The 21,376-nt window shown below is 40.9% G+C and overlaps 1 protein-coding gene across 4 annotated transcripts in view; it reads right to left on the reverse strand.

Annotated features, from left to right (window-relative positions):
• Positions 1-20,930, reverse strand: part of YAP1 (Yes1 associated transcriptional regulator) — a gene marked incomplete at its 5' end in the record, with an annotated part of 87,016 nt that extends 66,086 nt beyond the window's left edge. For all 4 annotated transcript variants that reach the window (XM_083855363.1, XM_083855361.1, XM_083855362.1 and 1 more), the window contains 2 exons: positions 17,411-17,658; positions 20,607-20,930. In XM_083855363.1, coding sequence (XP_083711489.1) covers positions 17,411-17,658; positions 20,607-20,930 — 572 coding nt within the window. The remainder of the gene's footprint in view (positions 1-17,410; positions 17,659-20,606) is intronic.
• Between the last annotated feature and the right edge of the window lie 446 nt (positions 20,931-21,376).

Genomic DNA, 21,376 nt, shown 5'->3' on the forward strand with positions numbered 1-21,376 from the left:
GTGGCTGAGGAAGCTGTGGTTAGCCCCGAGAAAAAACAGCTCAGGGATCTGATTATCACTCTCTATAGCTGCCTGAAAAAAGGTTGCAGCCAGGTGGGGTCAGTCACTTCTCCAAGTAACAAGACAAGATGAAATGGCCTCAAGTTGTGCCACAGAGGTTTATGTTGTGTATCAGGAAAAATTTATTCACTGAAAGGGTTGTCAGGCATTGGAACAGGCTGTCCAGGGGAAGTGGTGGAGTCACCATCCCTGGAGGTATTTAAAAGATATGTACACATGGAATTTTGGGATGGTGAACACAGTGGTGTCAGGTTAGCAGCTGGGCTCCACAATCTTAGAGGTCCTTTCCAACTTAAATGATTCCAGGATTAAAAGACACTTGTAGATCAGTCATTAATCCAACTCAATACGTTTCTTTTTACAGTAACTTTCTAATACCAGGGGCACAAAATTTACACTGTTAAAAAAATTAAAATTAATATTTTGTTCCCTCAATGGAAGTTAACTACAGTAACATTATTCATTTTGTGCAGATTTTAGATCCTGTTAATGGCTTGAACAGGATGAAATTCGGTTGAGCACTTGTAGGCTCAAAAATCAGCACTTACATGCAGTGACAAAAATCCAAGTTGTCTTTCTCCCAGTACTCCTCCAAAAACCCACACTATTTCAGATCTTCCAGTTAAGCCAGAAGTTTTGGACTCTGATAAATCACAAGGAACAAAAGATTCTATACAAAGGCAATACAGTTTTATTTCAGCTTCATTAGCTCACCATCTTTGATAGCACACAACGTAAGCTAAAAGCTCATTTCAATGTTCAAGTTTTTTAACTAAAGAAAAAAAAAGAAAAAACAACCAAACCCCTCAAAACCACAAACCAAAAAGTCCAACCACAAAACCACCACATACCCCTTGCTGATTTTGGCTGAATTTAGTTCACACATCAAATCTGTAACTGCAGCAAAGACAAGTTTATGTGTATTGTTAGAACAAAACCAAGCTCACAACTCAATGAATTAGCTACCAAACACATACTGGATCACAGCAAAGTATACTACTTATCCAGTATTAAAGTTTGCCTTTTTTCTGGATTGTCCTTTTATTTTTAGTTGCCAGTCCTAAGTAACTAATATGTGTACTGATGAGATTGGAAGAACCATTGTCTCACCCTAGTCGAATTTCTGTCAAGAAGGAAGGTGGTAACTCTACACAGATGGCTGCAATAAAACTTGAAGAAGTTTACAAACTAGACAAACATGACTGCTTTTTAATTTCTTTCCTCCATATGGCTCATTAAAAACTCCTTTTTCCCTTTTTTTTTTGCTGTTTGTGAAGTTCATATTAAGCTACATATTAATGCATGGGTTTATTTACTAAAAAGAAATCAAAACACCCAAGAATGATCCCACAAAACCCCCATCTAAACTAAAAAAATTATACAATTTTTTCTCTACTATTTCCTCTGTCCCTCACTGATGTACCACATATTTGGACCAGAAGACTGACATTTGCAGTTAGACATTAAAGCAGACCATCTTACACCATGTTTCAGGCTACTCCATTCAGTGGGACCTGTGCTTCTAAAAACAGCACAATGCAAATTCCACTAACAGAAGATTATGATCACATACCTACAGGAGTCTACACAAGGGGGATTGGGGGTTTTTGTGTTTTTGAACCAAATATTTCAAGATACAATTTGAAAAGTTAAATTCTGTACACTTTTTAAACTCACTTTTTGAGGACTGCAGTCAATCAGCTCTCTGAATTTTAGATTAAGGACTGTTATATTTGTTGAGCATCACCATAGCTGATATGATGTGCATAAAGATTAACACAAAAACCTAAAGGGCCCCTTTTCTGCAGGGTCATAACAGAACCTGGACTCAGGACAGACTAGAATAAACATTATGTCTTATTACTCAATTGCTCTTGCAATGACTGTGTTCAATATCCACAGTGAATTTATGAGCAAGAAGAGTATAAAAAGAAAACTGTTTAGAACATTTACTTAAGAAGTAACATATCAATAGAGCCTTAAAAAAATTATGTTGTTTATCCTGTACATGTAGGCTTATGTTAAGTCACTATGAAGTTCATTAAAACATTGTTTGATTGCATCACAGGGTAAGAGAGTAAAACCAGCATCAGTTACACCTAAGATATTTATTGTAGACAAAACAAGTGGATCAAATACCCAATAAAGGTCCCCAGAACAAGACAATATAGAATTTGGTAATTTGTCCCCAGGAAATGGTAAGCATGGGATTTTGAATTGCAGAGAATAGTATTGACAGTAAATATAAACGCGAAGCAAACTATAAACCAAAAAGCTAATGCACACTCCCTCCAAAAAAACCCAAATGAAATTCCATAACCCACCACACAACCAACAAGCTCCTCCTCTAAACCCCCAATCCCACTCAGTACACCCCAAGTGTAAACAAAATACTTTATGGAACAGAGGCTTGTTTTGACAAAAAAGTAAAACTAGGTTTTGATGTCAGATGGAATGATTCCACATACATCTCTCTTTAGTACCACCACTGATTTGAGGCTTAATTAATTTTCAGGAAGTGTCCACCTCATTTCCTCCTCTGAGCAGTCACACCATGACCTGGATCAGAGAGTGAGTTTAGTTGTAAAGATATAATCACAGAAAAAGCTGATGTATGGCTTGTAACAACTACACAGTAGCCATGCACAACTTCAGCTACAAAACCCGGAGAGCTTGCCTCAAACACAACCTAGAAACAAAACTTTCTTTCACTATTCCAACCCAACCTCTTCTAACATCTTTAACCTCATTAGGCCCGGCTGTCTTCCCATGACTTCACTTATTCACATCCCATCTACCATGACAAACTCAACAACCGAAAGAGAAAAATTAAGACTGACTGTAGCACCAAGAATCAGGGAGTACCACTGCTGACAAAAGACCATCCCCATGTACCAGCACAATGAGCTCACTCTGGAATCAGATGAGAAGTCAGCGCTGTAAGACTTTTTTTCCAAAATCAAACTACTTTTTAGGATATGCTTTCCCAATGGAAATAGGCTTCTCTCTGTTCTATCTAGTTTCCTCTCAGTTCTAGCTTGTTCAGAAACCCATAATTACAGTACACTGAGAGTACAAATATAGAGGATGATTTCATAGACAAGGAGCAATTTCTTTTATTTTGAATAGGATTCCCTGCTATTATGACTTAGCACTCACCATATACATTTAAGAAACCATGTCATATGCTGACTGAAATGCAATTACCATATTACACATCCAGTAACCTGTCAGAGCTTCATGAAATTTAAAATTGCATAAATATGATCACAACTGCAAGCTAGAACCAAGAAAACTGATATATGTTAACCAGGTAAGGCAGATCCCTGGCTGAATCACTGAATACAGAGTACAGCACAGTCACTTGGAGAACTTACTCAATGTAAAATGGTCATGGGATATCACAGCACAGGACTAACTTAAGTATATGAAACAGACCGTGAAAATGTAGGCTGACCCACCAAAGCTGTGCAGTCTCTCCTCAGCTGGAGAGAAAATAACAAAAGGCTCCTGGGTTGAGGTAAGGACAGAAGGAGATCACTCACCAATTACTGTTACAGTCAGAACACGTGATGCAAGGAAACAAGTTTAATTTATTGCCAGTCAAATCAGAGTGGTATAAAGAGAAATAAAACCAAAATCTAAAAAATGCCTTTACCCTACGCTTCCCTCTCCCTGGGCTCAACTTCACTTCTGATTTCTCTACTTTCTCCCTGGCAGCAGTGCAGGGGGACAGGGAATGGAGGCTGTGGTCAGTTCATCACATGCTGTCCACTCAGGGGAAGGGCCCCTGCTCCAGTGCGGGGTCTCTCCCATGGGATGCAATCCTTCACTAACAGCTCCAACATGAGATCTACCCACAGGCTGCAGACTGTTCCCACAGAGTAGGGTTCCCCTCAGGAACAGGCTGCTCCAGTGTGGATGCCCCATGGGCTTACAGGTCCTGCCAGCAAACCTGCTCCAGTGTGGGGTTCCCTCTCCATGGGGCCACAGGTCATGCCAGAAGCCTGTTACAGTGTGGCCTTCCCATGGGGTCACAGCCTCCTTCAGGCATGACATCCTGCAGGGGCTGCAGGTAAATCTCTGCATCCCCATGAATCTCCATGCACTGCAGGGACACAGCTGCCTCACCATGGGCTGCAGCAGGAGCTGCAGGGGAATCTCAGCTCCAGAGGCTGGAGCACCTCCTGCCCCTCCTTCTGTGCTGACCTAAGGGTCTATAGGGCTGTTCCTCTCACATATTCTCACTCCTCTCTTGAGTTATTGCTGTTCTGCAGCAGTTTTTTTTTTTCCCCTTCTCAAATACATTATTCCAGAAGAACTACTCTGCCACTGATGGGCTCAGTCTTCACAAGCTTCTCAGAGCCAGATGGCACTGGGTCTGTGAGACATGGAGGAAGCTTCCAGTAACTCCTCAAAGAAATCATCCCTATAGTTCCTATGCTACTAAAATCCTGCTATGCAAACCCAATATAGCAACTTCCTTAATTGCTTTTGGTTTTTTTAATCATAAGAAAATACCACCTAAAGAATATATATATATATTTTTGCTAGTAGAGAAACTTCAGCCCCTTTACAAAATCACTGTGTCCATCAGGAGCTGCATTATATATTTTGCTGTGCTGCAGAGAAATCATCTTATGATGGATCATTTTAATAGGAGGAAGGAAAGATGTGGTATCTCCAACTTTGGATGTTTTCCAGACTTGGCTCAACTGGTCATTTCTGACCTGGCTAAGCTTTAGCAACACTTGTGTGCTTTCAGCAGAAGGCTGGATGGATGACCAACCTTCAGCAAGTACTAGGTTGGATAGATAATACTAACAAGACTAATGGCTATGGTTGTGAACTTCAGGGGAAAACCAGAGAAAATACTCAAACCATGTCTAGATCACTTGTTGATTCGTGGTTCTTTATACCTCCAGTCAACTTAAGACCTGAACAATGCTGAACTGTCTATGCAGAATCAATCAACTTTTACTGGTGTGAGAAGAAAGCTTCCACTGAGCTAATTACTCAGGTGTTTTTCAGACTCAGACAACTCTCCCTTATTAGCTATTTACTAATTTCTACATTTGAAACAACATACTGAATATCACAAAATCAGTTACAGATGGTTGACAATCTTTAAAAAAATCACAACCCTGGAGAGCCAAATACTTCTCTTTTGATTACTGAACTGTTGTGCTATGTAGACATACTGCATGACACAGAAAAATATAGTGTAAGCATCTGGTATTCAGATACTAGGAAGTAAAACATGGCATCAAGCAGAAGCGATTTTGCAGCAAAATTTAGTAGAATATCAAATGACAGTTCCAAAGCATGGCTGAGACTGACATTGTTTCAGCATCACTGAAATTGAGTATATGAAGAAACATAAGCCATCTTCAAAACACACTGCCACTGTTCATTTTAATCGCATTTCCATTCAAGACCTGCATACATTGAGTAGGTTCATTACATCTGGTAGATCATTTAGTACATGTGTACTATCATCCACAAAATATTTTGTTCTAGAAATTAATCTTGCTTGGGTATTTTAAAGCACATACACATTATTTTATCACACCAGCATATTTCCATTGGGCTGAAGCAGCTCCCAAATAAAAGCCAGACAAAAGTGCAGACGACCTTTCTCTTTCAAGGTGAATGCACCACCGAAGTATTTGCATCCCAACGTTTATACAGAAGACACAGCAATCACAGTAGGCATTAAGATCCAGAAACCAGATCTAAACAAGATCTAATTAGAAACAGCAAGTATTGTTGTTTTTTATTAAAACAAACAAAAGGCAGCTACAGGATGTGGACAGGTCCTGATATGACCTGAAGAAAGAGTTACCAGTAAGAAACTATAAAGCAAACACACAGCACTAAGAAGAAGGAATCAGCAGCTCTTGCACCAGAGATGGGACTCTCACAAACTTCCACAGGGGCCTCTACACTGGAATCTATCCAAGAGAAAGCAGCAACACCATAGTTCCCCAATAATACAAATTTACTTTTGGTCAACTGCTAAATGCAAACAACTGTGGAGAAAAAACAGGTATACAGTACAAAAAGCCAAGTGGCACTAAGAATAAATTGAGTACTTTTTAGATGGAAGGTTCAGAATGGTGAATGCTGCAAAATATTCCTAACCTTTCACTTGAAAAATAATAAAAAATTGGAAAACGCATGAGTTAAGGATATGAAAAAGACGGGTTGCAGGGATACATGAAAAAAGCTTCTATTCCAGGAAGATTCGGCAGATTAGGACTCTTCAAATTTCCAAAGAAGTAATTTCCAGAGGAAAAGACAGCAATCTTGAACAGAACACATCTGTACCAACTGCTCATTGTCACATTTAAATAAGAACTGGGCACCACTGAATGCAGCTGATGGGAGCCAAGCTGAGAAGAGATGGAAGGCGCTTCTTCATGCAGTGGACAAGACAACCAGAGACAGACTCCTTGCCAGAGCATGGAGCCAGAGCTAAAAGGGGCCTCAGGCAGAGACAACGCAAGTCTTGGAGCACAGCTGGAAGGCAGCAGAGTTCTCAGAGAAGAGTATTTGCTTGCCCTGCTTAGTCTTTACAAGAAATTTGCTCATGACCACTACTAGCAACAGGACAGGCACCTGGACTTGGTTTGTATAAATGGGGGCAGTTTCAAGCGATGCTGTTAACAAGCTCTTTTACAAAAGCAATGCTGGCAGGGCCCAGCAGTTGCTAGGTTTTAAAACTGAGTATCTTTAACACCTCAAGAACAGCAAGAGGATACTTAGGAAGAACAGCATAGCTACTTCCACTGCATCCCTACTGCCAGTATTGCAGGTTTTTATCTCCACTTCTATCATGTATCATCTTCTGATTTTTTTCCTTCACCTGATGATTTTAAGTATACTTTAGATGTGTTACTCAGAAAGATACCTCAGTGATAAACAGCACAACACTATCATCTGATTCTGCAGTTCAGTCTTGCTATAGGATCCACCAGCACTAATCTAAAATCCTGGGCATCAACATGAGCTAAACAGCCTAATAGCTGTCACAAATAAGTGTTTTTTTTCTTTAGCAGAAATATTGCCTCAAATGGTATGCAAGATTTATACTAACCTAAAAGAAAACCTACTAGTCCTAATGAAGAGCATATGAAAGGACTGTGGTATAAAGCACAGTGTGACAGCACCAATTGCTACACCACTGCAGTCTGTATATATTAATTTCATATAACTTTCTAGAGTTTGCTTACACGAATTTGTATCTTCTTTATTCTTCTGCAACTTGCAAAACAGACAAGTTTTTTAGCTGGAAGTCAAGAACTGAACTGCAACCTATACAACAGAAGAACACCTTTTATCTAAAGTGTATCTTGCAGTTTGATGAAGAGACACACTATGTGCATAAATGTCTACACAAGGTAGTTGAGGCTGGAAAATTTTTATCAACGGTGGATGCGTAACTGAATGGTTACATTCAGTTTTTATACACTTCAGTAAAGTATTCTAAGGTCTGGTAAATTCATGTCCCAGCTGCAAGTAATGCCAATAATGATCAAATGTATTTATCAGGAAAAATCAGGAAGAAGTCATACGAGCTAGTTAAGAAGTAAAAGCATCACACATTAGCAAATTTGTAGGTTTGCTTATACCTTTCACATAAAGAACTTTACAAAGTTATAGGCAAATTATGCAAAGATCTTGGCAAAGTAAAAAGCATCAATATCAAGATCTCCTGTATATCAAATAAATTCTATACAAACACGCATGGATGTTTGCCTGCACAAAACAAGAGCTCAACTGTTTCTTGCAAATATAAAAGGCTTCTTCTCATAAACTGATTTACATAAATTTTATCCATGACAAAAGCCAGCAATTTTCACTTTATTGCCACTCCCTCAACTATTTGGTAAGTCAGTTGTTACCTTAGCTTGGGAACCACTTAAAATGGTCCCCCTCAGGTTTCAGAGAGCAAGCATCTGAGGCCATTTTAAAAAGGTAAAGTCTGGCATAGACAGGAGCCTACACTTCTACTCCAACAAGATTGCAGAGCAAAGGAATCAGTTACATTTCATCCACAATCTCTGAATTGCTCACCATCACAGCATAAAGAGGATTCAAACTGCAGCTGTCAGCAAAAGCTACATAAACAGTTGCACCAGAAGAAAAAAAAAAAGCGTCCCCCTTCTGCTTCCATGCTTCCTACTCCAATGCAACAGTAAAGCAAAGTTGGAAAATGGGTACCACAATGATGAAGCTGATTCACTGATTTCTTTTTCCTGGATAAATTACCACATAAAACTGAAATTTAATTCATTAAGAAAAAAATGAATTGTCCAGGTTCCTCAACAAATTTGCATAATACAAAGCTGATCATGTCAGGACCCATCTGACAGCATAACAAAAAATGGGAACAATTTCAAATCGCAAACAATTTTTAAAAGCATGTAATTAAGATTTCCTTTGACCTTGTTAACAAGGATGCTAAAATGTTAATTCTTAACTAACTGCTTATGCTAAGCTCTGTTTCACATCTTCTCTTCCTTATGCCTAACCAATGTCTAAATTACCAGGATATTGTTAAATGTCCAATAGATTTTTCCTGCTATTAGTCATTACAGGAAGAATAAAAAGACAAAGCCAAACCCTCACAATCAAAGATTAACAGTTCTAACACTACAGACCTGAAAGCTCCTGCCCTCTGTTACTTACTAATTATTTGGTTCCAAATATCTTAGGTCTGCTTAGTTTTAGAATGAAAATCTCATAAAAAGTGAAAATCTGAAACACCAGTTACAAAAGAGAATGCTTACTTCAGTTCAAATGTTATACTCACTGGCCAGTAGTAAGTGATATACAAGGACAGAAATTAAGTGTGCATGTGTTTAGAGGCCAAAGGTAAAAAAATGAAACACAGGTCCACACTGATGGTAACATAATTCTGTCAACAGCAGCATAACAAAAAGCTCTCAAAAATCCATCCATACATGAACTAGAACACAAGCAATTTTAGCTTACTCAGGCTCTTGTGTACAAAACCCTGTAACCACAGAATATGCTATTAACTGTTCTCACTGAAAACTGGAAGTGTTTAAAATATTTCACTGTTAAATGGGTACAATTCATCATGACCCACAGACCATCACTGAAGTCAATGGACACCTAAACTCCAGTTACAGCACAGAACTACTTTTTTCTGCAAACACGTTTTTCTTTATATATACAAAAACAGTCTCTAAAGATGGCATACAACATGCTTTAATGCAACTTTGTCACAGCCTTTTATGTGTCAGATTACACCTTTTTAAGTATATATATTTCATATCCTTAACTCATGCAATGCTGGCAGCTCTGAGAGTGACTAAAGTTTTGTAAATAAAAATCACTACTGAATTATGTGTTCATTGGATATTTAGGTCTATTAACCACATTAACTACAACAACAGCATAGTTAGCAAGCACAGGAAGAAATTTCTCTTTTACTCTATTTCTCACCGTTCTACAGAGACTACATGAAATGTTGCAATCAAAGTAATTGCAGAGGACTTGCCAACCAAGCTTTTCAAATAAAAACAACAAATTAGAAAAAATAACTGAGAAGTGAGATCCAATAAGAGAATATACCTGTGAGTTGCATTTATCCTTTATTCAAAGAATTCCATTTTGCCTATAAACCTATGCTTCTTTGTTTTCAGATGCTTTATTCAGCCATAGATGTCTAACTTGATAACATATCCAGTAAAGGCAAAAAGTTTACTTGCAACAAGGGAATCAGAAAGGGAAAGGTATCCTTGAAGTTGTAACACTGTTTAAACAAATCTGGGTAGTGCAGACAGACTTCTAACAAAGTTCCCAATAAATCAGAACTCTCTGGAGATAAACTAGCAATAGTAAATGACCTTCACTTGACTTTCCTATAAAACAATTCAGCAGAAAAAAACTGGCTTCACAACCTCAGTGTAATAATCAGTAACTACACTGAACCCCTAACACTGATCTAAGTTACCAAACAGCATGTCAGAGACTCAACAAAAGAGATCTGCTCTTTCACTGTGAGGAAGCAAAGCCTCGTTAGCAAAATTAAAGCAAAGTCCAAGACTGTTTTCAAGACAGCTTTGTCTCCTTAGCAACTGACATGACTGACAGGCAGTATACTAGTAAAAGTCTTACTTTACAAGGCAGCTTTGTATTATTACTTTGACTTAACCAGCAATTTAGACTACTTGCCTGAAACACAGCCTGAAGTAACTTAGTTAAAAGCCAAATAAAACAGCAACGGAGTGAATCCCAGAAAACAGACTCCAAGAAGGACTTCAGGAGGCCGTGAAACAGCGACACAGCTTAGTCATGCCTTACAAAAACTTTTGTTCTCCAAATAAAACTCTAGTTTTATCTCGCAAAAAGCAGCTATAAGGTACTATTTTCATATTAAAAACAAATTTCCCCCACACTGTAGATACCTATTCAAATGCTCAACAAAAAATACAGTTCATCTGGTAAATTTCCCAATAGAGTCAAACATCAAAATCAGGTTTAGCACACTGTTTGGGGAACAGTGTCCAGCCAGTACATGATCCTCCCAAGAATTTGTTTCCCATCATGCTAATTCCCATGCTGTTAAATTTCCCCTAGACACCATTCTGTCACCCTCTTAGGCCAACTACAAGGTACCCTGCCCGTATCTTAGGGGCATCTACCAGAGGACTGCTACTCACAGTAATCTCCTGTACATTTCCTGCATTCAACCAAGTGAAATTTTCTTTAGAATTTACGTGAGAAACTGAGAAAGGTAAATATCAGTGTTTACATAATCACTCACAGCTTGTTGCCAGGGGGAGAGGAAAAAAAAGAAAAGAAAAAAACCACACCTTAAAAAAAGGGACATTTACTCAAACACCAAAAGACAGCAAGTTCCACCCACCATTATTGAGTTTTACTGCACAGATATATGAGAACTATACAAACAATAAATTCAAGTATGTTGGAATGTATAAAAATGCAAGGACACAAATTAATACAAGAACTGAGCAGCCATCGGTTTTAAAAGGTTAAACTAAATCAAGTTACATCATCTGAATTTGTTCCCAGCTATGAAGACAAACACATGCAGTGCTCTGGCCACGTATAAAAGAAGATAAACATCCCTAGTTTTAGATGACAGATCTCTGTTGCTGTTTACCTCATTTTTGTTTTGTTTTTTTTTTCCTTTGGTTGGTTGCAGAGGAGAGGTGTCTAGTCTTAATCAAGACTGCCTGTAACTCAGACTAGTTTTAACAGTTAATCTTCTACCTCAGCCCTGAGCAACACCTCTTGCTCTCCTGGGCATCACCCCCTAAGTGCTTACATCCAATATGGGAAAACATGTCTTTGAGAGCAACAGGAACTCTGCTTTAATCATACGTGTGACTTAATTTAGGTCATAACTTTAAACATTTCAGCACTCCCAGTGCTAATAAGTTACTTTCTCTGAAGGTTTAGTCTAAAACCAGACAGAGTGAAAAATCCAACTTGCTTGCTGTGTCAGCTTTTAAAAATTTGCAGCTGTTGTGCCACAGTTGCAGAGGGAAATTGAGCAAAGTATAAATGGTGGCTTTACATTTCACATTTTAAAGCTGCTGTTATTTTTTCATTTCCAGAAGGAGAAAGATTAAGAGACTCAGAGATGATTCTTGTAAAAGTTGGTATGATTTTACCCAAACATGCCACTGATCAGTTCAACAGAATTTACCCATTAGAAGCTTCTTGAAAAAATATGATGTAGTGCTCAGTCTTACATTCATGGGAATTTTCAAATTAACATTCTATTATTATTTTACTGCTTTCTATCAAGCAGGAATTTCCATCGTGTGACTGAGGGGTTAAGACTACCCTGTGGTACAAGCCAGATGACTACCAAGAACTCCACTACTGTAACTCTTTGCCATCTTCTGCATACAGAAAAAAAAAGGATAAAAATCCAGAAGATAGTCATCTTCATTTATATCAAATTTTTGTTTGTCTTTAGAGGTCAAGACTTCAGAAAACAGAAGTAGTTCCACACCAGTGCAATTACACCCACAGAGCTTAAATGCTACAACTCTAACTCAAATACAAGCAAATGAAATATTTAATAATAGAACTGCAGGAGCATCTTTTCTCAAACATGAAATTCTGATTAAATCTGTATTTGAATACTGTTCTTATTACTAATCAGAGATACTTTAGTATTTTTAATTATAAAAGACTGGTTAAGATTTGGTCACAATTACAGCTTTCAACATAATAAAAAGTTTTCAGATCACCAGTAAGATAAAACTGATCTCAAAGTTGATTCAGGAGATAGGAAAGCAGTGCTACAAAGCCTTATGAGATACCTAAAGCATATAAACCCAAAATCAGACACTATAAAGCACAAAGACTATTTTTATGAGAGATATGTGAAAAATAAAATCAAGTGGGAAGAAGAAAGGTTCAGATCAACAACTAATTAAAAAAAAATCCTCAGAGAGAATTTAATTATTAACTTCCAACTAGATGCCATGGATGCTGCATTTTCCCCAGTTCTATTTACTTTTGAAGATAATAAATGTCAATATGCTTATAAATTAAAAAAAAATACATTAGTGAAAAACATGAGATACGATTTTGATTCACCTGAAATCATATCTAAACTGCTTTTTGGAATAGTCTTATAAAATCACTTTGTACAGCAGAGTACTGAATGCATGGATATTGTTATTTGACCAAACACAAGAAAATGTGTGCCACTGCTTTCACTGCTGCTCAGTCTCAGTGCTAACACAAATGAGGCATGTTTGCGCTTATTCATCCTCGGCCCTTTCAGAGGTACTGAAATCTTCAGTAGAATTGCAATTTGAAGTAACTTGTGTTATTGCTCTTTCATAGGACTTTTCAAAGAGGTAGAAGGATGGTGACTGTCTTCCCTTACATCGTCAAAAACATACCACAGTAAGTTTTCCTTTGAAAGTTTTTTAGCTAATGTTTTTCCTTCAGCAATGCTCTGAAACTGACAGTGTCCACAATGCCATTTTTTTCATGGCTTTTTCTAGGGAGATCTTTGGTCTTTTGAGTATTTTCTTGAACAGCCAAATCATCAATATAAAAATGCAACTAGCTTGACATATTACAAATAGAATTTAGCAACCAAAGATGTTCAAAAGTGGAGGAGCCATCAAAAGCAGTGGCAACAGTTTTAGCTTCTAACAATACAGCTATTTTACTGACCAACTTGCCTGAACTATAGAATTAAAGACACAAATCATATTGATAACTCCAAATATGTACTTCCACACTAAATTAAGGTATTCGACAAAATATGCAGCTGTGGATGCAGTTTTTCCAATGAATATCTTTTGTCCTTGAAAACTAAGATTACTTGGGTGGGGTGGGGAGATCAAGGGGAGCAGAGGATATTGTGTAGTGGGTAGTACCAGTCAGGCACAAAAACAAGATGCAAGAGAAAATTAACAGCATCACTGGATATTTTTTATATGTGACATGAGGAAATTAAAAAAAACCAAAACACCAAAAACCAAAAATCATAGCAACAAACTTCCCTGTTTGTCTTAAAACTAGTTGGTTTCAAAACATCTAAAGCCATACCTCTGTATGGAGCACATAAGAAATGCGTAACAGCAGGGTTTTTTTCTGCCAGATGGATAAACACCTCAAACACACCCACAAATACTAATGAAAACCACCTTGGCCTCCTTCAGGAAGTCATTCAGTACTTCACAGAAAAAATAGGAAGTTGTTGATAAACTGCTTGCAAGAACTACTTCCCGTAGAAAAAATAATTACAAGACTTGTTTGCGGGACAATCAGTTAACTTTTCCTCACACTACAACAAGAGAAGAGTTCTGTAAGAATTAAAAGCACAACTCTAATTTAAGAAGATACAAGAGTAGTTCTAAAACTGAGCAAAATGTGTTTTTTCTTTCTGCAAGCTGTTGTCTGCTGCTCCCGTTGCACATTATCTTTTGCCTCGAGAGCGATCCCCTATCTTTCTGCACAGTTCACTGAAATGTCAAGCAGCAGCTGGCTAACAGGAAGTGGTTAAAAAGCAATGCAATTGACATCACCACACAAACCGAGCTCGGCTTTTTTACTGCATGTTTAAGAATGGGCTAAAGCTACCACACACCAGTGAGAGATGACTCAGATGTGACCACTTACTAACCAGGCAAGTCTAAACTTCTGAGCCCCACTGAAGGAGCAGTATCAATAAAAGCTGGTTTTACCAGCTGTACAGTCAGCAGGCCTTAACCCACTGCTCAAAATCATCGCAAAGGGAAAATTAAACTCAGCACTACTACTCAAAACAGTGAGATGAATGCTAATGAGTGGAACTCTGGCAAATCATATGTTGGGCATTCACACATAAGGAGGTCTATTTATTCAGATGACAGACTAATTTACAAGAGTAGTTCTGGTTCAAATCCTAAAGTACCACTCTCACCTTCTTTTAATATGTACGGATACCTGGGGTGTGTATATAAAATATCCGGCCAAATAACTGTGCATATATCCCTGTATACACACACACAGATGATTAAATATTTTCTCACTCATATACACTATTTTCATTTCTTTGCATAAATTACAACATTTGCAGTGCTTGACCCACTGATTAATGGAAGCGACTGTAATTCCAGAGTGCATTAAGTATGGTACTCAATTTTGTATTATTCTCTTTGCACTGTAGCATATTATGATAACTATAACCATAAGGTTTACTAACATCTGGAAAATATCTAATATTGTTACCTATTCTGCAAAGATCTTTCCAGAGCCTGATTACCAGACTGTTCAAGGAGTGGCTACAGAACAGAACAAATGGAAACAAAGAGCAATGCAGCCAATCAAGAAAAAAGCTGAATATCTGGAAGTGACACTAAAAATCTGCATATGGCAGAAGGAACAACATTAAATGTATTTAGAATCAGAAATCTTAGTAATCACACTTCAAGTAAATGTTTAAGGTAAAACCAGGCAAGATGTGAGTTTTAGCAGGTTTGTAGGAACTTACCACCCATCACTGAAAAAACCCTTTAGTATACAAATTTGTTACTCAAAACTAGTCTTAAATTTCCTTGGGTTTCCTATAAATACAGAGCAAATATTGTGCTAGTACTTCTAATGCTTTTTACAAATCTTAATAAACTCCAATGAAGTTGGTGGATCTCACTAGTAGATAGTATTAAGCAACCCTTTATGAACAAATGTTCTTCAAGTGTGAACAGAGCTGTCTTCATTAGATTCTCCCATAGCACAGCATCACCCAAGGAAAGCCAAAAGAAAACAGCCCCTTACACTGTTTAAAATCTCCCAAGGTCAGCATGTGACCCAGCAGGGAGAGGTTCAGAAAGTACAGCCTTTATTTTTTTTTCCTAACAACCTGGTTTGTTTCCACTCCTTTCCCCTTCAAGACACATCCTTCACAGCTAGCAGCTCTTTCAATCATTTACTTTGGATGTCTGCTTGAGAACAAACGATCTTGCTCATGCAGATGAGTTTGCCAGACTTGTGTGTACTTTCCAGTCTCAGGCTCTTTATTGTTCTTGCTGAAACCTGACCCTTTGAAATGGATACCAGGACACCAAGAAAGGACAAAAAAAAAAACTTGCAGAAGAAAAAGGAAAGATTTTTGTGGTAATAATCAAACTGCAGAAAAAGCTTTTCAAGAATAAATCTTTCATTCTGATTTCACCCAAAAGAGCACAATTAAAAAAATCCATTAGAAGAGCAGGAAGACATTTTTCATCTCTTAAACTGTTTCATCTTCTGTAAAATTGACAGTGCTATCAAGAACAAACTTGTGGCAGTAAAACTTTAAAATCAAATACCTATTTTTCATGCTTAATAAGCTGCTCTTTAAGAGCTCTCACTAACACAGTCAAAACAAAAGTTTGCTTTTCATTTCAAAACTCATTCTGTTCTTTCCTCAAGGTTCAATGAGCTACAGTTCTCAAATGGCATAAACTTACACTGTTCAAAAAAACCTTCTACTTGTGCCTGCCGAAGAGCTCATATTCCAGAACACACTGATATGTTAAACTCCACCAAAGAAAATATCGTATCTTCAAGATCTACGGCTAATGCTCATTTTCACATTTCTAATAGAGAATGATTATTCTCAAAATGGAACCTTCTGGCTCAAATAATTTCAGACAACTACTGCAACCTTTTTTCAGTTGGAAAAAAAAAAAAAAAGAAAAAAAAAAGCTTATTTCTCTGTATGGAAATACCACAGCTACACAGCTACAGGAAGAAGAAACATTTTTAAGAAGTTCTGCAAGTTCAATTTTCATTGCAGACAAGATTTGTTTTTGAAGCTACAAGCTCAACTACTTCAATCATATGCACATATTAATCACAGTGTTTGAGTGAGAAAGGTAGGGATAAATATGTTTTTCTTGGCTGAAGAAAGTTTTACATAAATAACAGTGTTACCTCTCCCCACCCTGCAAATGACATAATGGGTTATTTCGAGACTTGTTGTTAAACAAAAAGTTCAAATTATAGTCAAAATATTTGAGGGCAAGTTATGGTCTTGGTGGGCACACTTTCAGAAAGAAGGACAAGTCCCTGCTGTTTTAGAAAACTGCACAGAATAAAAGAAAATGCTTCCTGATGGATTGGGTGTCAGATGGATGGCATGTGTAACTTTTCTTCAGTTATAGAAAAGGTGATACTAATTTCAATGTGTGAAAGAGTTACAGCTCTAAGAACAAGAGACAGTGTCAAAAATTCTGAAATTCCTTTTCACTGCCAAGAATGTAGATGAGTTAAGTTACAAACACAAATACTGCAATCAAACACATATGTTAATTACCTCAGGGAGAGAGAGTAGGCAAAAAAACACTTCAGTTGTGTATGAAACAATTGTCCTTAATCAAAACATACGAAGTCCTGACATACTGTCACTACAACAGTCTCTAAATTAACTCTGTATTTTTATATCTGTATTATTAAAATGAGGTAAAATGTTTCTTGACCTGCATGACAACTGACACTATCCAGCAAATCCAAAAGTCTCATTGTTCACGAATGACTATGCTCATTTCACTGATTTTTTAGTACACAATATAATGGATAACATTCTTTAGCTAAGATTAAGATAGGACAAATATTCACAGAGTATCATACAGTTTTCAGAAACAGCACAGTTGATATGGGAGAAATACTGAAGTGGTAGGGTCCCCTACTTAAAATCAGGAGCTTGTTTTTAAAAATACATCTTTGAAACATGATGAAATTTACTGAAATTCTAAGATTGTAAGAACAAAATATTTATCCCAACAAAAAGAAAAAAAAAAGTGCCAGAGATACAGCTAATTGAAAAGAAATCAAAAGAAATTGTACTTACTTAAGGAAGTATCTCTGTCCAGATGGTGTCTTAGCCATCTCCCAGCCTGGTGGCAAAGGTACATCATCAGGGATCTCAAAAGAAGATTGGCGGAGGTGTTGAGAAGATGGAGCTCCAGGTCCAGTCACTACTCCAGAGGGTGTAAGTGTCCCTGGAGAAACAGCTCCCAGCTGCAGTGATGCTGGAGAGGAATGAGCTCGGACATGCTGTGGGGTCAGGGCTCCTGCTGTCCCGGCATCAGTGCTGGCCTGCCAGGAGTGAAATTATCTTTATTAAGATTCCTGTATTTCAGTAGAAATGCAGCTGTCAGAAGACATTTAATTTTAAATGAACACTTTGGGAAAAATCCATAGCTTAGTTGTTCTAAAGTTCTGCTTATTTTCCAGTTGTTACTGTTCAAGCAAGCCTCCACGTAGTTTGGTTAATTATCATCACAAAAGCCCTTGTGCAAGTCAAGAAATATTAACTGTGTATGTAGAGAGCCCTTAGTTTTATTTTGAGAACTGGAGTTCTTACCCTTCAGCAGCACAAGGTTAAGAACAAACCTGCCTGCAGTCAGCAGATCTCATCCAGTGCATTGAGTGCTTTGCTACTGGACTGCACCCACTCACCACCATCAAACTCACTTTCTGCTGGAGGAGTCAATTTCCCACTCTCCTTTTCCAGTGGGGGTGTGGGGATTCAAATACACGCACACACCACCACCCTCCCCACCACCCATAGGGGTTTAAAAGATCACACAAAGAGAAAAGCAGTTGTAAAATGCCAACTGGCAGCAGTGAGCTCCAACGGAGGAAGACTCACTAATTCAACCATTAAAAACCTATACAAGAAGACTGAACATAACACTTCCTAATAACTCAAACTTTTAAGGGTATAAAGAGTCTGTCCATGCTTTATCCAAAGCAAAGTTTCAGCAAAAGGCTGAACCAGTCAATCAGAAATGACTCACAAACCCATTCACCCGAGTCACCACTCCAGAAAGTCCCTGCCAGTAGTAAATACATGTCCAACATGGATCAGAAAAGGCAGCTCTGAAAACTTGATCAAAGTAAAAATGGCCTTTAAAAATACATTTACCAATTAACTGGTTTTATAGATAGACCAGAACAACATTCACACCTATAATGAGATGGATTTATCAGTCCCTGTCACACCTCTCTACACAAGGTATTGCACCATATGAGGCCCCACTTACACACTCTTAAAGAGTTCTGCTTCACTCCATCTCCAGAACACATGAAGCTCCATGTGTTCAACTGGAAATGAATCAGTTTGCACTTATGTTCAGACAAAATAAGCAAGTAGTAAATCAAGTGGAGTTGCAATATTTTAATTCCTGAGAATCGCAGAATTACAGAAAATAGACCTTTTCTTTAGGCAGAATGTTTATGTGGCACAACTAAACAAAAAGGAAAAATGAAAACGGTCCACAATGAAGCAAATCTCTCTTCCTTTAGCTGGATTTCAAGCTTATGTTTCAGGAACCACTGAGTGGTACAAGGAACAGTGATCCAACTAAATATGCTTTCCAGACAAAGACTAACATTCACAAGGAATATAAGGCTAAGCCTAAAAGTACAACCAAAAGTTGTATGACCATCACACACCTTTAGTGCATTTCAAACACGACAAGCTATTTAACTGCAGTTACTGCATTTAACAAGGCACAGCACCAAGTGTTAGCCTACCCATTCAGATTTGTACACAATGGAACAGCGATGAGATCTGCACAAGTTGGGAGAACACTATACACAAGCTACTTCTTCCCTGCTGGATTTCAGTACGTTATTAAAGGCCTGCAACTCAGAAGCTAGCAAAACTACAGAAGCAGATCAGCTCCACCCCTTCCAATTTTCTTTTCAGTCTTCCTATATGAAGGCCAGACTGCTTTTTTGAGTATTTGGAAAATGAATTAACTCCTAGGCTGGGAGAGTAGGTGCCAAGGTTCAGCCTGGAATGAACTTCTGAAGTCAAGTTATAAATCGTTCAAAACAGAAGTTTAATAATGGAAATGCTGACGGACCCTCAACACGGGCACCAGCACACAGCGAGTTTCACTGTTACTGGCGACACAGATAAAGCGACAATAGCCAACGATAAAACCTATTTTATAGCTTAGCAACAAAGTTGATTACTTAAAAACACTTGACTAGGTAGGCACAGCCTCCTTCCAAAAAAGTTGGGAACAGCATTAGCTTTCACTCGTATTCAGACGAGTGGTACAAAAGTCCCTCTTGCTGTAACACCAAAGGCTCCCGGAGGCCGAGCGAGGACCCTGCCCCGCATCCCCCTCCCCGCTCCTCCCCAGCCCTGCCCCCGCATCGCCCCTTCCCCCGGGCCGGCCCCGCCCCGCATCCCTCCCCCGCTCCCTGCGCCGCCCTGCCCCGCATCCCTCCCTCCTCTTTCCCTCCCCGGGCCGGCCCTGCCCCGCATCCCTCCCTCCTCTTTCCCTCCCTCGCTCCCCGGGCCGGCCCTGCCCCGCATCCCTCCCTCCTTCCCTCCCTCCCTCCCTCCCTCTCCCCGGCCCGGCCGCGGCCCCAGGCTCCCGGCCCCGCTCCCAGCCCGCCGCTCCTGCCCTGGATGCGGGCGCTGCGCCCGGCAGCCCCTGGGCGCCGGCAGACCTGGCGTCTGCCTCGGGAATTAACTTCGGGATATGCCTGCGTGTCTATGTGGGGGGTTAATCGACCCAGCGCCGTGCTGAAATGGTGGAAAAGTCCCATCCATATTTACTGCCCGACGGGGCGAGGGGGTGTGGGTTTGGCACCGCTTCATCAGCCCCTTCCGCGGAGGGAATTGGAAGCGAAATTCCAAGTGAAGCGTTTCCACCCAAGTTTTAGGGGCTCCCCCCCACTGCCGCCCTCCCGGGGAGGCCGAGACAGCCCGGGAGCGGATGTGGAGTTGGAGGCCCCGCTGGAGACCGGGACGGGGCCGGCGCTCTCCCGCCCTCCCCCCGCGGCCCCGTCCCGGCCCCGGCCCTGCCCCGGGGGAAGAACAAGCAAAGGGTGTGGGGGCGGCAGAGAGCGCCCCGACAGCCCCGGCCCGGCGCCCCCCGCCCCGCTCGGCTTCCCGCCCCGGCCCCCTCCCCCACAGGCCTCCCCCGGGAGGAGCCCGGCGGCGGGAGGGGGAAGAGGGGGAGCTCACTCGGCCCGCCCGCGGCGCGGGCCCCTTCCTTCCCTCCTTCCCTCCCCCTCACCTGGCGGGAGTGGGCCTTGGGCTCGGGCGGCTTGAAGAAGGAGTCGGGCAGTTTCCGCAGTCGCATGGGCAGCGTGTGCGGCACGTTGGCGCCCTTGGGGTTCATCACGGCGTTGAACAGCGCCTCCAAGTCGGTCTCCGAGTCGCCCCGCACATGGACGATCTGGTGGCCGGCCGGAGGGGGCCCCGCGCCCGGGGGCTGCGCTGCCGCGCCGGCCGGGCCCCCCGACACCGCGCCCGGGGGCTGCGGCTGCGGCGGCTGCTGCGGGGCCGGGGGCTGCGCTGCCTGCGGCGGCTGCTGCGTCTGAGGCTGCCCGGGATCCATGGCTCCGGCGGGACCCCCCGGCGCTTCCCTGGCGGGGCTCGGCGGCTCACAGCCCGGATTCCCCGTCCCGCATGCCCCGCTCCCCGGGCCGCGGGCTCGTCTCGCTGTCGCCGGAGCTCCTCACCCCTCGGTGGGGAAGCTGACCCGGCCGCGGCGACCGGCAAAACAACTGTGGCCGCGCGGCGCTTCCCCGAGCCCGGCCCAGCCCGGCCGGCGCCTCTGTCCCGGCGGCGGAAACTAACTCACACAACACACCAAACAAAAGTTCGCAGTTACGCCCGCCCGAATCACTCTCCGCCGCCGGCTCCGCCCCTCCTGAGCCCGCCCGCACCGTATCCCAGCGAGGCAGCCCGTGCTCGCCGCGCTCCTGCGCGCGCCCGCCCGCACCGCCTCCCGGCCTGCCCGGCCCCGCACCGCGCCCGCCCGCCCGCGCCTTGCCCGCCACG

This window comes from Zosterops lateralis (assembly GCF_965231275.1).
Source record: "Zosterops lateralis genome assembly, chromosome: 2".
Classification (NCBI taxonomy): Eukaryota; Metazoa; Chordata; class Aves; order Passeriformes; family Zosteropidae; genus Zosterops; species Zosterops lateralis.